Consider the following 18,149-nt stretch of genomic DNA (forward strand, 5'->3'; position numbering starts at 1 on the left):
TCTTTCAGCATTTGTAGACGAGCGTCCGTATAGTCTAGGTGTGTGAACAGCCCCCCTGCTCAATCCCCCTAGTCAGGATCAGAGAATGTCAGCGCGAGAGAGAGAGAGAAAATTAAGTTGGGTAGCTTCTCAGCCATCTACCAATAGCGTCCCTTGTATGAAATCAACTGGGCAAACCAACTGAGGAAGCATGTACCAGAAATTAAAAGACCGCAGAAATCCGTGAACCAGCAAAAAATCTGCGATATATATTTAAATATGCTTACATATAAAATCCGCGATAGAGTGAAACCGCGAAAGGCGAAGCGCGATATAGCGAGGGATTACTGTATATACGGTAGGTCACTAAAAAGGAATAACATTACTAAACAAAAATCAGGAGTGGTCTCTCCTAGACTTTCTCGTATACTCAGATATGGAGATGGATACTTGAGGAGTAAACTGCAAGATAATGATTATATTTTTGTATTTTGTACATTAAAGAACCATCAACAACAAATCAAATCAAATTAATAATATATTGAATAATTATAATAAAAGTAAGGTTGAATAAATCAGACTCTGCAGCTGCATGAATAAAAGAAAGTACCACTTCCGGTTAACAGAAACAGCCCAAAAGTTGAAAATGGAAATCCACATTTTGTACATAATACTTGAATACAAAATTTGGTCGACCCAAGTGAAAGCGTACCCAGGTTATCATGTTTACACACACACACACACACACACACGCACACACACACACACACACACACAGAGACATAATTCCAAAAATGGTATTTTCAGACTAAACATCAAGTTCTGTGGAAGAAAAATTAGACTTCGGGGTCACATAGTTTGTTTGTTTTGATATGTTTTCCATTCAAAAAAATATAGCATTCATCTTAAAGAAATAGCATAAAGGGTTAATGTCAGAAACCTGTTCAGGTATATCATGAAGCCAAACAAAGGTCAAGTGAACAACATATTGTACTGAAAGATAATAATAATAATAATTTTTTGCATTTATATAGCGCTTTTCTCACTACTCAAAGCGCTTAGCAATTGCAGGTTAAGGGCCTTGCTTAAGGGCCCAACAGAGCAGAGTCCATATTGGCATTTACGGGATTCGAACCGGCAACCTTCCGATTGCCAGTGCAGCTCCCTAGCCTCAGAGCTAGGGTGATGACTAAGAAGTCTGCGCATGTCCTATGAACAACCTGAATGGACAGTTGTTACATACACAAAAATTTCAAGGGTGGTGGCTCAACCCAAAGGCTATAAGAGAGAGAGAGAGAGAGAGACAGAGAGGTTGGGAGCTTGCACTACACACAACGAACCACCTGGATTGGGAGCTGAGTGAAGTGGGTGACATCTCAGCACCACACTGGAACAGTGTGAGGCATATTTAAAAAAACAGTGGCTGGAATGCCAATCCTGCCACCAACCCCCAAGTTTTCCATATAAACTGGAGGACCTGCTTGCAGGGCTGGATGCACATTAATGTCATACCCAGGACGAAGCAATTGCAGGTTAAGGGCCTTGCTCAAGGGCCCAATGGAGTAGAGTCACTTCTGGCATTTACAGGATTCAAACCGGCAAATTTCCGATTGCAGGCGCAGATCCCTAGCCTCAGAGCCACCACTTCGCCCTATAAGAACCAGAAGATAATACTTTTATTTTATATAAGTCATTTGGGTGTAAACCAAGAACTAACTAGAGTAAAATGTATGCATTGATTGATACTGTATGTAAATACAATAGTTTATAAAATTAACCTTTATTCTTTGTTTTGCCGATCACTGTGCCCAAGTTGTAATGATCCCTCTAAGGCAATGCCAAGGAGTACTTAAATGACACAACAAACAGTTTTTCTCCTGCCTGATTACTGACTAAAAGGTTTTATCAGATTTGTCCTGTTAGAGGATATGTTTCTTTCTTTGATTAAGACGTTGATTTCTACCTCAGTTCATGCTAAATTATTAGAACAAATTTGCTGAAGCTCGCCACTGGGAGTGAATTGTTAAACTGAAATTTAGGTTAATTTATAGGTTTTTGAAGTGGGTAAGACAGACATTTCATAGAGTTTATTAATTACTTCATTAAAAAAAATATTGCTTACCATTGGTCACACAGTGCTACCACACACTCATCTGCAGATCTAGAAATGACCTGTTTCTCAGGCTCCATATAGATCAAGGCATCTCCCTTAAATGTGTAAAGAAAATGTCCAATCAGATGTAATAAAAGATTCATTAGTTTCCACTCATATGTACAGTATATATAAAAAAAATAAACACTAAACGTACATTAGAAGCAAGAAGCAATAATTACTATTAAACCAAGTTGATGACCATGTTTATACTCGAGATTAAACACACCTGAAGCCAACCAAAGCATGTTTGTGAGATATAACCCACCAAAAAAGGCAAGCCAATAAAAAGAACAATATATTTCAACAATTATATTCTATTATTTGCAATAACTTTTTTGTAAATTTGGAATTATTTATTCCAAGCATTACTTAAGGTATACAGTTATACTTTCAACATGTTGCTTAAAATGTTGTAAGTTTAAAATAAAGAAGGAATACTTTCAGTCTTTTCAAAATAAAAAAGTCTGTATGCAAGTCCTTTCTACTGTACCTTTATTGACCCAACTAAACTTCAAAGGGACATATGGTCTAAAGGAAGAACAGTGTGGTTTAAACCCACTAAGCACTAGAGTAATTACATCTCTCAGTTGTCTTGCTAGTGTCTAAATATTTCCCAGGCCAGGAGAAGTATGATGGGGATAGTGATGGCTGGGAACTGCAGCTCAGCATGTTGCTACAGTGACACTGGCAAGCAAAAGCAGGAAGAATATGAAGATGGTTAAAAAATAAAAAAATTAGCAGTCATAAAAACAGAGGAACACTCACTTTGATACTAAATAACTGTTAAATCTTTGTTAATATTGCTACTGTGTTTTTTTGCCAGCACCAATGTGATGAGAAAAATACTTCTCAATATATTATATTATATTATATTACAAAACTGAATAAAGTTGAATGGCCTTCTTGATGGTGCCTGAACTTTTTTCTTCAAAATATTGAAGTTTTCTTGCCAAATAATTTTGAACAATTTATTACAGGACTTCCTCTGTATGTTGGGTTAGCAATGCAAATGCAAACTCTACCATCTTTGGCTTCTTCAACAGCAACTTTGTACACATTAATATTTGCCTGTTGAAAAATAAAACCAGGAAAAGCTGTGCAAATGTTCACAATTACAATGATATTTGTGCTTTATCTAAAGAATATCTTTCACGGTCACTCCTGGTTCTTTTACTATAACAACTGAGACTATTACAGACAAATATTTCTGTAATGTAACCGTTCTCACTATTAATTCTTATTATGGTGTAGGCCGTTTATATTCCTTAAATGTAACAGATTAGATACACACAGATACACCCAGAACACAGCTTGGTTCAAAGAAAGGAAACGTTGCTTTGGGCCCACTTTAATAAATGTTCTTCATTTGTCAAAATGACCTGAAGATACACATTCTCATAACTAATCTTTTGTCCTGTAAGTAAGCAAGAGGTTTTTTTTTAAATAAAAAGTACTAGTTAATTATCTGAAACTTACACAATCAATCATCTTCTTCTGAATTGATTTCTTAACATCTTGAACTTTCTGACCTTTGTATCCATCCACTAGCATTGTCTGTGGGGATAAGAAATTATTACACTAACTGATTCATACATGTATGCAAAACTATGTAAAAAAGGGGAAAAATGTTAATACCTTAAAAATGTGCTGAATGTTTACCCAGACAAATGAGCTGCTATTAAAAATAATGAAATTCACATAGTTCTTTTCAGTAGAATTAAGTAATCTGGCTAAAGGATAAAAAGTTTGGCATTTGCATCAGATGAGTGTTGCCTGCTTATAAAGCACTGCTCGTCGTTGTTTACATCATCAGCTTTACACAAACTTAACGTCCTGTTGTTTCAGTTATTATAGTTTTTATAAAAACACTGGTTTTACGTTCAAACGTTTTTCTTCCTTTAACCCCTGGTTTCATTAAAACAGTGATTCTCTGCTGACATGCATTTAAAAGTATTGCATTATATTGACTCAAAACGAAAGATTATAAGGTTCAGAATGAATCAAAAATATGACAAATGAAGACTTGGCATGTACTAAAATTGGCAAGCAAACTAATTTAGCTAATCTAACTGTAAAAATACCCACAAATGAGAACTGACCATATACTTATGGATCAATTAGTAAGACTAAAAACACACACAGCTGGTGCATTGCATTTTTGGCAAGTAATGAAAATATTTAAAGTAATAAGGTATTAACTTGTCAGAAAACAATATCATTATGACAGCTGTTTTTTTTTTTTAATCAATTTTAGAAATCAAAAATAAGCCATTAACAGAGGAAATTTTTTTTTTTTTTTTTTTTTAATTTTTAAAAATTCTGATTTTTAAAGCAGAATCATTTGCCTCAAAGGACAAGGCTAACTTTTTTCCACTGTGTAAAGCCAATATAAATACCTTGTAAGCATGTGCAGAGAACTTTTAGATTGTAGGACAGTAAAACAAATGAAACCTTTAAGAAATTGTACTTCAGCTAGTAAATACAGAGACTGCTACTGAAATACTGATATATGTGATACTCACGCCTTCATAAAATCCTTTAAGATAAACCTTTTCCTTTGCTTCAGCAAGTTTCTCCTTGTCATTTTGACTCTGAATCTTAAGTTCATCACATACTTGAGGAGCCGAGAGCTGGCCATATCCAGGGATATCAATTATAGGGACCTACACAAATAATTGCAGATTGTTTGCACATTCAGTACTAAATGGTAAGATAAACACCTTCTGGGGAAAAAAAACTTAATAAATCTTACCGGCTTCAATTAATTGTAGCTCAAACATATATAAAAGGTTCTGGTCACTTTATAAATTGCTATTTTAAAAGTTACACAACTGAAGAGTAATGCAGATATTTAGGTACTTTGAGAAGCAAAAAGTGCTCCGTTCCAGAATAATCAAACATAGCAATTGATTAGTCTAAAAAAGCGAAGAATAACTTTAATACACATATATTCCAAAGTGACAAAAATTCTGTGAATTCTTTCCAACTAAATTAATTTTTCTAATTACAAAAAACGTATCAATGAATAACCATCAGTAGTCAATCAAAGCTTCAATTATTTAAAATGAGAACATGCATTTATTTTTAAATGAAATGTGAAAGCTTAATTTATTTTGATTAATTTTAAGTTTATTTAAATAATGAAATTATAATGAAGTTATAAAATCAAACACCCGATGAGAGCACAATTATGTACAAACTTTATTTATTTATTTTTTTTTTACAACTAAATGGAAATAAACTTGAGTAAAAATATTCTGTCTGTACTGCCAGTGATGCAAATATAGATTTATCAGGAAAAAACATGCCATGCTTCTTTCAGGTTAACAAATGTCCAATAAAGGTCAATAAAATATTTTAAAAATTATGATACAAGTATTATACTTAGTATAACTACATTAAAGCAATTTTTTTTACAACTGTCCATACATAAAACATCAACAGTCTTCTCACAGTTCATAACTAAATAAGACAAAACTGAGAACTTTGTTTTATCCATCCATCCATTTTCCAACTCGCTGAATCCGAACACAGGGTCAGGGGGGAGAACTTTGTTTTAGCTATATTAAATTTGTTGAACTTGTCCATTCTGATATGTACCCATTCCAAACGAAAACTGACTATAAACTCGAACTATAAACTTTATTTGGGGCAGCACGGTGGCGCAGTGGGTAGCTTTGCTGCCTCGCAGTTAGGAGACCCGGGTTTGCTTCCCGGGTCCTCCCTGCGTAGAGTTTGCATGTTCTCCCTGTGTCTGCGTGGGTTTCCTCTGGGTACTCCGGTTTCCTCCCATAGTCAAAAGACATGCAGGTTAGGTGCATTGGCAATTCTACATTGTCCCTAGTGTGTGCTTGGTGTGTGTGTGTGTGTGTGTGTGTGCCCTGTGGTGGGCTAGCGCCCTGCCCGGGGTTTGTTTCCTGCCTTTCGCCTTGTGTTGGATGGGACTGGCTCCAGCAGACCCCCCGTGACCCTGTAGTTAGGATATAGCGGGTTGGATAATGGATGGATGGATAAACTTTATTTTCAAACAAACATAATTGAAAAACCTGTGTAAAAATCTGAAATCAACACGAGAATGCAGATTACATATTAGACAAAATGCAGCACAAATATTTTATGAAAACACTCACTGGTTCAAATGGAAGGACCATTTCATCTTTGATTCCATATTTCTCTCTCAAAGCCTGTTAATGGAAAAATTGATTTAATAATTAAATTGCCAAATGGCAACATTTTAAATGTTAACTTGTACACAAAAAATGAACTATGGTCATATCAGCATCACAATTTAATACAGTGAGCGCTTGGCATTTTGTATATTAGAATACTTTGCTGGTTTCAGTACTAGGCTTCAAACTAAAAGGATGTTGATTCAGTCTCCACATGGTGGCTTACTTTGGTGACCAAAAATGAGTTATTTAACCTGACTTTGCTTTCATTGAAGAAAAAAAAAAATGTAAACAGTTGTACTATAGTTCTGTATAGAGTGTATTTTCAAAAGCAAGCAATGACTACTGGATGTTCAAGTATATGAAAATATGTTTCTTGTTTTAGTCTTTGTGTAAGGGATATGGTGGAAATGTGCTATTGCTTCACAGCTTTAGACCACGGGTTTCTAATCCTCTCTCATTTACTGTCAGTGTAGAGTTTGTATATTCCTGGGTTCTTCTATTAGTACCTAATTTTTTAGCCCAAATATAAATGTTTCAGTTAGGATGAATGGCAACCCTAAACAGGTCCCGAATGAATGAGTCTGGGTTTACGAGCGAGTATACCTTGCAATAAACTGATGTCTGGACCATACTTGGTTTGTGCCCAGTGGTGCCAATATAGATTCCCAAGACGGACATATACGGAACAGATAACAGAATATGACTTGATGGAAGCTAAAGACAACAAGCACTGTAAAGTTCAAATTACTAACCATGAAAGCAGCAAACACTTAAATTACAAGATATTGAGGTGGTTCAGCAACAGGCATTTCGTGTTTATGATATACTAGCTGTATTACCTGGGTTGGTCTGGGACCTTTCATAAGACAACGTAGGCTAATGAGATGTATCAGTAGTACAACGTAACTAACTATAAGTTTTTCTGCATACAATATTTGCAGTTTTGCATTTTTTTTTTTTTTTAAACCAAGGGCTAATATCACTCATAGGCATTGTGGTGTAGCAGTTAAGGTTTTGGACTGTGGTTTCAGATACTGCTACTGACACTGTTTGACCAGGAGCAAGTCACTTTAACTGTCTGTGTGTTAGTGTGCTTAAGGCCGCCACTTTATGATTGTTTAAGGGGTGGATTTGGTGTTCCTTTGGAATTTGCAGCATCATGATCAATGAGTGGTGTTGGGAGAGTGCTGGGGAGGGCCTGTCTCCTGTAGTTTTCTGTGCTGGAGGTGGAGATCAACAGAGTGGAACAGATAACCAAGATGAGAGTCAATACCCATCTAAGAATGCTAGAAGTTAAAAGCAAAAAACAGTGCTTCTTGACCATTGAGCTTTGCATGTTCCTTGACCTTTGCTGAACTTTCACTTTCCATTTCACAATGTGATCACAACTCATTTTTTCCCTGTCCAGGATACTGCCCAGTGATCCATTCACGCTACTGGTCAGTGGTACTATTCACTTAACTTGACAACTGCTTTTGCTCTGTCCTTCAGTTGCATCAAGTACACTTTCAGCAAAGCACAAAGCATATAAGTTAGCATATTAACAATCATTAAACACAAAGTGTCAGCTAATCTTCTTTTTTCCTTAATGTCACCTGACCAGTCAGTCAAATGTGCACACAATACATATGTGGCGAAGCTGACTGACTAACTCACTAATCCAAAAACAACACTTTTTCCTTTTTAGTCAAAAAGCTGAAATTTGGCAGAATGGTACATCTAGGGCACAAGGTATCCACTAAAAAGGGCATTTTGATATATCAGTATTTAGAGGTTAAAAAAAAAATCCTAAACTAAATACCCCAAAATCTCAAAACTGCTTTGATGGATTTGATTCAAATTTAATGAAATTATAAAAAAAAGAAAATTAGGCAATGCTTGCTTTTTTATTTATTATTTGTCAATAATAACGTTACTATAGTTTATTTTATGGCACTCAATCTTTTTTCCACTCAGTCCAGACAGGCTGCTGGTTGAACACTGCCAGCACATACACATATTCACACATATACATAGATTCCATGTATGGATCACTGACAGTAAATAATACTTTGTAAGTAATTGACAAAGTAGCACAGGCAGAAAAATGTAAAGATTTATTTTGAATGACAAGATGACTAAAGCCCTTACTTGTTTCTTTTTCAAATCTCTAAGTGCTGCAATATCATCTGGTGCATCAGAAGGAACACTGGTGACCACTCCTGTTCCTAAAAAAATATCAAGAAAAAAAAAAAAAGATTAAAAATCCCTGATTTTTACATTTATAAAAGTATTTGACAAAATGCACTGGGAATTAAAAAAAAATTACAACTTAAATAACTTTACACAAATGTAAAAAATCTGATTTATAGATGGTTTTGTAATTATTATGGTACTGTGTTTAGTTTCCTCAAACAGTTTGCATTTGACACTATTAAATAAGCAATGAGTTTCATAATTCATTTTTTTCATTAACTAGTCAATCTATAACAGAGAAAACCGTGCTATACCCAAATGATTTTGCTTGAATTAACTAACTGCCAGTTCTGAATAGCTTTCAAAGTGATATCTGACAAATATTTGCATATGGATAAACATAAGAGGCTCACCTTTATCTTCTTTAATCGTAAGCATTGGCAAAGCATAAATTGTCTTGTAGGAAGTAAGAGGAGCATGAAGTGCACATCCCAAAATGTTCTGAAAATAAGATGCAGAAAACACAACCATACCAATAAAAATCTAAACAGTATTACCAATTTCAAATTAAATTCAGTTAATATTTACATTAAAAAATTAGTAAAACAGACACAACATTAGTAATAATCTGTAAATAAGACATATGCACACGCTATTCAGCAGTTGAGCACAACATGTCGGGACAAAAATTGTTTCTTTTAAACTGATACTATAGTTGTCTCATCAGATAATAATTGCATTTGTTAAGTAAAGCATCAAATGTATCTACACTTCCTTACTTGGTAAGCATGCTTACATGAAATTCTCACACAAGCTTAATCAAATTCAGTTTAGTTTTTTTTGCAGCAGGCTAAAATATGAGCACATAAAATATAGAGAATATATCGCCCCTGCAAGCGAACTATGATTCTTAGTACGATGAGAGAAGTCGCAAAATCAACTGGAATGTTCAAGCAAATTATAGAAAAAAACCCCAATCTAAATCCATTAAGTAGTTCTCTCGTCCGCTAGCTAAGCGGAGGTAAGGAATACCTCGAGGATGGCGCGTGAGTTAGGTGGGCCTTGCCCAACTTCCCTCAGCCTGCTGCATGTCTCTCGGATTTGCGCAAATAAATCAGTACCGCAAGTGAACTATGATACATAGTGGAATGAGAGAAGTTGCAACATCAACAGGAATGTTCAAGTAAATTATATAAATATATATAAATAAAATTTAAAAAGACAGATCTAAATCCATTAAGTAGTTCTCTCGTGGAAAGCGGACAGAGATACAGACAGAACAGATACAGTAGATATTGGATTTTTTATATTTATATATATTATATAAAGATATAGAGATAGACAGATATGATACTGATTCAGTAAGTCTATCCTGCAGTCAAGGTTACCAGACTATGGACTTGTGAAGTGAGGGTATTTTGTGGTTAAGCTGTGAACATTTGAGTGCACATTACAGCCATCATAGTTTTTCGACACACACAGTTTAGAAAGAGAGACACAGAGAAAGCCTAAATACTGGTTGTGGGGCCAAGTGACTTCTTAAAAAAAAAAAAAAAACAACACACCATTATAGAGTCACAGCTGAAAGCTTCCAAGGCTACATCCAGGGGAAAAGCAACATTACATTTAGATTCTGTGCTGCCTTTTGCATACACACACACACACACACACACACACACACACACACACACACACACACATATAAGCCTTTTAAACCAATATTCACCAACCATCAATTTTTATTTCATGAAATGCCATTGACAAAGTGCAACCAGATTTGTCACTGTGATAAATGTAATCATCAGTTCAATCTATGTCTATAAACCATCTTATTTTATAATTATTAATACAAAAAGGTTATTTCCATTCAGTTTAGTAAGTTATTACTACTGAAATTGTTCAAGCTTGAATAAGTGGATGTCCTTGGGTTTTTCAGAATTAGCAGGCATATCTTATGTTTTCAAATGCAATTCAGAAAGGCCCTTACCATACATATAGTTAGTTATTGTTTAAATATTTCTGCCTGGCAGAATGGAAGAAATGCCCTTGGACTTCTCAGATTAAAAATAGACATGACTGTGATGTTTATGGGGCAACGTTTTAACAGTCAGCCAATTTAACAACCAGAAATTAATTAATTTCTACATTTGTGGTTTCCCTTCCACCCAATAATTTACTGAATAAGCTGTAGCATCCTGAATATTTCTACTATCTTAAACCTAGGAACTTCAAAAATATTTGTTTAAAAAAAAAAAAAAAAAGCATAGTCATAACTTGCCTTTTGTAAATTAAGAAATAATCTTGAAAGCTCAGTGGTATTACCGCTTTAAAAAAGATTACCAGATGTAAGCAAATCAAATGTAAGCAACAATTATTATGTTGGAGGTCAAGCATTAACTTACTATACTTTTGAACAGAATATACAAAATGTTAAAACCAACAATTTAAGGTCAAAACGACATACCTCTCCAAGAAGCTCCATAACAACAGGTACAACACCATTCTCTTTCGTAAAACCTTGATATGACATGTTCCTCGCTGACCGCCTAGTACTAATGAAAATCTCTCCACTTGAAGTCTCAAATGCAATATATTTCATGTCAGGTCTGACCCAGCAGTTAGTTTGTCCAAACATTGTCTCTGGTCTAAGAGTAGCTGCCACCAAGAATATGGATCTACCTTTGAAAGTACTTTAATAGGAACAAAATAAGAAAAACAATTAGAAAAAAATAACAAATCCTAAGATGTTTCATAAATTCCGAGTTTATAGCAGTGATTCAGTTACAGTTTATAACAGTTACATTCTCTAAATTTAACCCTACATTTAGAGGTATACAGTTTAAAAAAGGAACCTTACAGACATAGATTTGTTCAGACTAAATGAAAACAAAAGATAAAAGCAGTGTCTTATTTGTAAAAAATATCTTCGAGTAAAAGCATGAGGCAGTAAAACTCCTAAGAAGGTAAATTAGACCTGTAATTTGCTCTCTGATTCTTGATGAATTTAACATAAATAGTTACATATTTACCTTGCTAATCAATGCAACAACAAAAAAACATTGTCATATTTCTAATATTGTGTGGGAAACAAGATAGACATAAACACAGATTTATTTTAATGAAACATAACTGGAAAGAGACAATCTGATGAAAAATCCTGACTGAATAATAATTCTTTATTTGTTAGTCTTGCAATCTTTCACAGATAATTACATAACTGCATACAGTAGATTCTGATATAGTACAGCTTCATCTTTACAACAACCTTTCATTTTAATAATATCCATTGATTCATCCATTTTCCACACAAACTTATCCTGAGCAGGGACCCGTGTAAGCCTATCCCAGCAAGCACAGGACACAAGGTAGGAATAATAAGTACAAGTTAAAAGTAAAACTATCATTACATTCTATGGCTGTTCTAATATTTGGCAAAAATATACATAATTTAATAATAGTAATTATGTTTCTTAAAGAGTACATTATAGGCAGGTTTTTGAAAGCCATGTTGCTTTAAATAGTGCTTCTAGAAGCTTCAATGAATTTACAATCACTGTTTCAGTTTGAAATCATAATTTAACACTACTAAAGTGTTACTGATGTGCTTATGTTTTGGTACACTAAAATGTTAATAATTATTAAAAATATATCTACCGTAGTTTTAAAGGCAGAGGTTCCATTATCCTCATTTTAATTAAAGTATATTCTTGTGGGCCAACTCCCTGCAAAGCACAAGTTGGAAAAATATAAAATGAAACAAAGAAAACACAAAGCATTGTAAAACCAGACGTTTTTATAGTGCGAGCACATTTACAGCATATATATTATATTTCAGCTACCTCTCCTGTCTGCCTGTCATGGTCCATGCAAGGTTGTCCATCCTTTGGAGAGTAAATAGTATACCTGCAAGCAAATACACACAGTTCTTCTAAGATTAACATACTTATATTACAACTTGTACCTATCTGCTTTATATTATGATTTTTAATATTTCACTTTTACATTTTATCAAATATGAAATCACTTAAAAAAGTAATCATCTGATTGTATGCAACACATTCCCTTTCTTCTACATAAAGGTAATGTATCCACATGTAAAACATTATCAAGGCTGCAAAACAAACAGGGTTGTACACAGGAAATCACAAAATTATTATAATGACAGAATTTTACACTGATTGATAAGAAGTGAAATATGGCAAATTATAAATGTTTTGGGATTGCAGCCTCTACATGTTTCTTGTACAGCTAACAGTCTCTATATTCTTGCTTTAGGATTCACCCCACCACCCAGAGTCTTCCTTGAGAAGCATTTCTAATTTAGAAATATTCTTAGGTGAATTTGCATGCTTGCATTGCAAGTCTGTTGACTGTGAAGGGGCCTTTCCAAAACCCTGATCTTTTATTTTTTTTAACAATGTTACGGTTGATTCAGGGGAATGTTTTGGATCACTGTTAGCCTCATTTTCACCACTAACAGTGATATTAGCTTCTCCAACTTTTTCATATTTAGGAGAATTCATTCTTTCCTCCAACCCTCAACATTTCATGTGCTACTGGCTGCCACAACACCCTAAAGAATAACAAACCCACTCCATCCTGAACATCTGGAAACATATTTGCCTAATGCAGGCTGGAAAGAATACGTTCCTAGTACCAGACACACACATACACACAACCACACATTAAAACACTATTCACTCTCTTCATTTGAATTAAACTATTTTCTTTGTTAAAAAGTCAACCTTTTATAGTTGCATTTGTTTCAAGGTCTGTAAGATATAGTTACCTTTTTCCAAATTTGATCTTATTTCTTTCTTTCAGTGTCTTAAACTGCCACCTTACAAATGAGTCATAGTATGGGTTAGCATCAGTTGTTATGAATGAACGTCGCCAGTCAACCTGCAATATGATTTCACACTTAGCAAAACCTAAAAAGATTGTTCTCTTATGGTGTTCTACACTAATCAATACAACAAGAAGAAAAAATAAAATGAGGGCAGTGTGGTCATGTAAATTGTTAGCTCTGTAACCTCACAGCTTCACTTTGCAAACTGTACTACTCTTCTGAAATATAATGAAAGCTTAACAAAAAAGCAACATCAAATCACTATCATGCTAGTGTTACAATGCTAGTAAACACTTGAAAGATTACATATGCGTCATTTACAGAATTACAGAATTAAAAAATGTCAGAAATAAGTCATTTAACCTTTATAAATGTTTTGAAAAGCACATTTTTTTCCTAACCCAATATACACTTTCTATTACCCTCATTTTTTAATAAACATTACACATCAGAAAAACAATGTTTCAGTAACTTACTATGAAGATTTATGCAGAATTATAGCTGCAGAAAGTGCAATACTAAACACTGACTGAAAGTCCATCTCTTGAGACATAATTTACTTCCCAATTTACACTCACGAGATAGGGAACTGAACAAAATCACCTTGAGCCCCATGCTCTTCATATCCTGCACTGCCAAAGGTGGGAAATATTGGAGCCAATATTCAGCTTCAGCAAACTTGACAATCTCTTCATCAGAAAGACCCAAAGATTTCATGATCTCCCACTGGTATTTTGCACCCCCTGATTTAGCTGCTGCTTTACTCTGTAGAGACAAAAATATTTTTTTTCCTTTAAGAGTAAAATGTTAACATAATGTTATTTTTTCCCTAAAAATCTGTGTGAATATTAATTACTCTACATATATTGTGAGTGTGTCAGGCTGTCATGATTGTGCTGGGGCACTACTAAGATGGCACAGAAAAGGGACAGTATTCAAAGGAAGTTTCTACAAATGAAACAAAAAGCTACACCAGTAGCAGAACAGTTCCTATACAACACCAAAGCTGCCAGATGACAGCATACCCTGGAAAAGCATCGGGTTGTGCCACAAGGATATGAGGGGAAGGGGAAAGAGAGAGAGCGCAATACACATAAAATATAAACAAGATCACATTCTCTGGATGAATTGGCTGATGAGTATTATATGAAATAAAAAAAGAATTCTCGTTACAGTGCTTTAAGTAGTAAATTACATTCTTCTGTTTTCATGTAAAACATTGTATATGAAGTATAAGGACTTACTGATTTGAGATGTGGCTGTCTTAATTGTACAATATCCAACATATCAAATACACTTGGTATTGGGACTGCTAAAGATTTGTCAACTGACAAAATGTTTGCATGCTTTGAATATAACCTTCACAAACACATTTTTATAAGTTACACAGGTCATACACACTGATAAAGGAAACCTAGCAAAGTTCCCAAACTTTTACTCACAATTTGTACCACCATTTTATTATATATATTATATATATATACATATACATACATACATACACACAAAAAAAGATTCTCAATTATACATAGTCCACATACTTCTCAACTCAGGCTAAGCAAAATGTATTTAAGAAGAGATCACATGCAATGCAATGCAACTGCTTTATTTTTTCATTCTCTGATATATACTGTAAATGGGGAGAGGATGGGGTATTTGATCTGCTTAGTTAGATGTAGTTAAAAAGTAGAAAAGAAAAAAAAAATATGCGCAGCCAAAAGTAGTTTTTTCTGTTTTTGCTTTAAACTCACAAGCACACCAGGCAACATATGAACAAGAATCTATACCACATACAGAGGAAAGAAATTATTCACTTATTTAAACAGGGCTACATTTCACAGTCATTAAAAAAGTACTAATTTCAGTTCTACACTTATTTTTATTAATTTAGAGCTTTCCTGTCCCAATGGCATTTTTGCCACAATGTTATCTTTCTTAAGTTTTATGTAAAACGCAAAATGCACAGATATACACAAAATATCCTGTAATTCTCAAAACTGCACAGATCCCGATAATCTTAACCATAAGCCTAATCAGTGTCAAACAGTCAAAGAAAAACAGAATGAGATAGGACAAAAGAAAGAATCTGGCAAAGGGAAAAAGTAACCTTTTTTCCTTTGGCTTTGTCTTTTATAATAATCTCATCCCCTTGCTTTGTAACTGGGACTTCTTCTTCATCCTCATCTGGAAATTGAGGTGGGTATCCATAAACCTCATGTTCTCTCTTCAGTTTATCTGCACAAGCCTGTGAAAAATAACTTTTTTAAATTTAAGGAACTAATTCAATTTCTATTTATCATATTAATTTGTAGCCTATATTTTGTCAAACTGAACACAATACAATGCATAAAACATGAAGAAGAGGACTGATGATACTTTACTCACTTACAGAGAATTTCTTCCAGTTAACACATTACTGTAATTCAATGCAGACAGACAAATCATCACAGGTAAAAACATGTTTAATGTTATGACAAACTCAAAGACCATGTTCTACAAAACTGTGCTTTTGCTTTCCTTTTGCCATTCCTACACATAAAAAAAAGCAATTTTACTCACTTTAATTGGCATTCCAGTACAATGAAGGCCAAAAGGAAAGAGGCAACGTTTCCCTTTTAATCGCTGAAATCCTACAGCAAACTGCAAAGAAATTTTCAAACTATCAAAAACTGTCACAAAACAGGAAAAGGGTTCATATTTTTGCAAAGGATATAGATTTTGTCACAATTTAATTAATCTACAACAAACAAATCACACACTGTAAATGATTCATAATAAAAAAAAATAAGTTTTAAACTATTTTACTTCTCTGCTTCACAAGTAGTACATAAAGAACATGAAATAGTATTTGCAACAACAAAACATTATAAAAATTCTCTGTCTCCATGTGTTTTATATATATATATATATATATATATATATATATATATATATATATATATATATATATATATATATATATAAAATTAAAGGAACACTTTTTAATCAGAGTATAGCATCAAGTCACTGAAACGTCTTGGATACTGATCTGGGGCCTCATGTATAACGCCATGAGTAGAACTCACACTATAACATGGCGTAAGCACAAAAGCGGGATTGTGCGTACGCACAGAAAAATCCAGATGCAGGAATCTGTGCGCACGCATACTTTCACGTTCTTCCACTACATAAATCCCGATCAGCGTGAAAAGTAACGCACGTGCACGCGCCTTCTGTCCCGCCCCAACTCCTCACAGAATTACGCCTCTTTGAATATGCAAATCAATATAAATAGCCTTCTGTGAAAAGACAATGGGAAAAGCACAGGGGAAAATATAAGAATTTCAGCGAATACCAAGTGGAGGCAAAGGAAAAACTTACTATTTGTTGGTTTAAACAGTGGTATAATCAACAAAAGAAAGTTAATCGAGTGACAGATCAAATTCACAAAGTCGCAGTGCCCGAAATAAAAAAGAAATCACATATCAAAGTCGCCGTGAAAAGGCAAGTCGTAGCCCACCGTCTGAGTGTCATATGAAAGCGTATTAGGGTACAAACAAAAAACATAGGCACACAGTGGGGAAAAAAGCACGAAATGTCAACTTGAATCTCGAAATTTCCACTTTAATCACGTAGTTTATTTTGCCATTAAAGTAGAACATCATAAACTTCATCTTAAAATCGTTTATTTTACTAGTTTCTCAAGTAGCACGTTAAATGCTTTGTTCTGTGTTTGATCTTCTATGTGCTCTGTGTGTGTGAATCACTACGTGCTTCCGTTCTTTCTCCGACAGGACACAGAATGCATTACATTCGAGATATTACAGCTCTCTGAATAATTAAAATACTAAGATGTATACGTGATATCATTTTCATGATGATAGGAATGAAAGCATGTTATTAAACATGGGAACACGGTGGCGCAGTGATTGTTCATATCTCACGCAAGAGGCTTGCTGCACCATGTGCGACCTTCGATGAAATAATTTATTACAGAAGTACTGTCTCTTTCAAACGTACTAACCTCCAATTCCTGTCCATACTTTTCTTTGTCCAATCGCCACACAATCAGCTCTGTAATAGACATTAAGCCATTTGTAAGCTTAGAACGCCGATTCTTCAAAACTTTTAAGGAACATTGAAATATCTTCGTAGTACATGTTTAATTATTCTATTCGTCTATCCTTCCAGTGTCGCGTCAGCACCAGCAAGAATACAGCGCAAGGCAGGAGCTATCCTTGAACTAGCTATACGCTGCGGCACCATGTCCTCACATGTTTAATTATTAACAATACAGATTATTTAAATGAAGTTAAAGTTTTATCTGTATACTATAAGCAACATATTTTGCTGCATTTCATCTTAAAAATGATATTGTCATCATATGCGCTTTATAAAGTAGCGCAGGTTGTGCAATATTATAACTGTAGTGTAAGTTTACAGTGAGGTGATTGTACTTATAAGTCCAAACAGTTCTACAAGGAGCACTTGATGGACTGATTGAGTGCGTTTATAGTTCTTGGGATGAAACTGTTTCTGAAACGCGAGGTCCGTACAGGAAAGGCTTTGACGCTTTTTGCCGTGGTTGAGGTAGGGTGTACTTGAAACTGTATACCGATAATTCTCTTTCCGATCATCTGCTGCTGTGATTCACACTCAGATACAGTGATATAAATACTCCGAGTGGTGCAGTGAGAGTAATATGGAAAAAGATGATCCGCAGTGGCAACCCTTAACGGGAGCAGCAAAAAGAAGAACAAGATGCAGTGAGTGTAACAACGCTAAAGCAGTTATGGTATTGGGAATACTATGGCTATTCCCTGGACCATTATATTGCTAC

General features: G+C 34.5%; 1 protein-coding gene across 1 annotated transcript in view; it reads right to left on the reverse strand.

Annotated features, from left to right (window-relative positions):
- LOC114660236 (leucine--tRNA ligase, cytoplasmic-like) overlaps nt 1-18,149 on the reverse strand; it is a 73,542-nt gene that overhangs the window by 44,462 nt on the left and 10,931 nt on the right. The window contains exons 4-16 of the mRNA XM_028812791.2: nt 15,890-15,970; nt 15,438-15,575; nt 13,934-14,095; nt 13,271-13,383; nt 12,321-12,384; nt 12,136-12,203; nt 10,946-11,171; nt 8,895-8,982; nt 8,437-8,513; nt 6,265-6,318; nt 4,657-4,797; nt 3,611-3,688; nt 2,102-2,187 (exon numbers count right to left, since the gene is read on the reverse strand). Coding sequence (XP_028668624.1) covers nt 2,102-2,187; nt 3,611-3,688; nt 4,657-4,797; nt 6,265-6,318; nt 8,437-8,513; nt 8,895-8,982; nt 10,946-11,171; nt 12,136-12,203; nt 12,321-12,384; nt 13,271-13,383; nt 13,934-14,095; nt 15,438-15,575; nt 15,890-15,970 — 1,376 coding nt within the window. The remainder of the gene's footprint in view (nt 1-2,101; nt 2,188-3,610; nt 3,689-4,656; nt 4,798-6,264; nt 6,319-8,436; nt 8,514-8,894; nt 8,983-10,945; nt 11,172-12,135; nt 12,204-12,320; nt 12,385-13,270; nt 13,384-13,933; nt 14,096-15,437; nt 15,576-15,889; nt 15,971-18,149) is intronic.

Source organism: Erpetoichthys calabaricus, chromosome 11, assembly GCF_900747795.2.
Source record: "Erpetoichthys calabaricus chromosome 11, fErpCal1.3, whole genome shotgun sequence".
Lineage (NCBI taxonomy): Eukaryota > Metazoa > Chordata > Cladistia > Polypteriformes > Polypteridae > Erpetoichthys > Erpetoichthys calabaricus.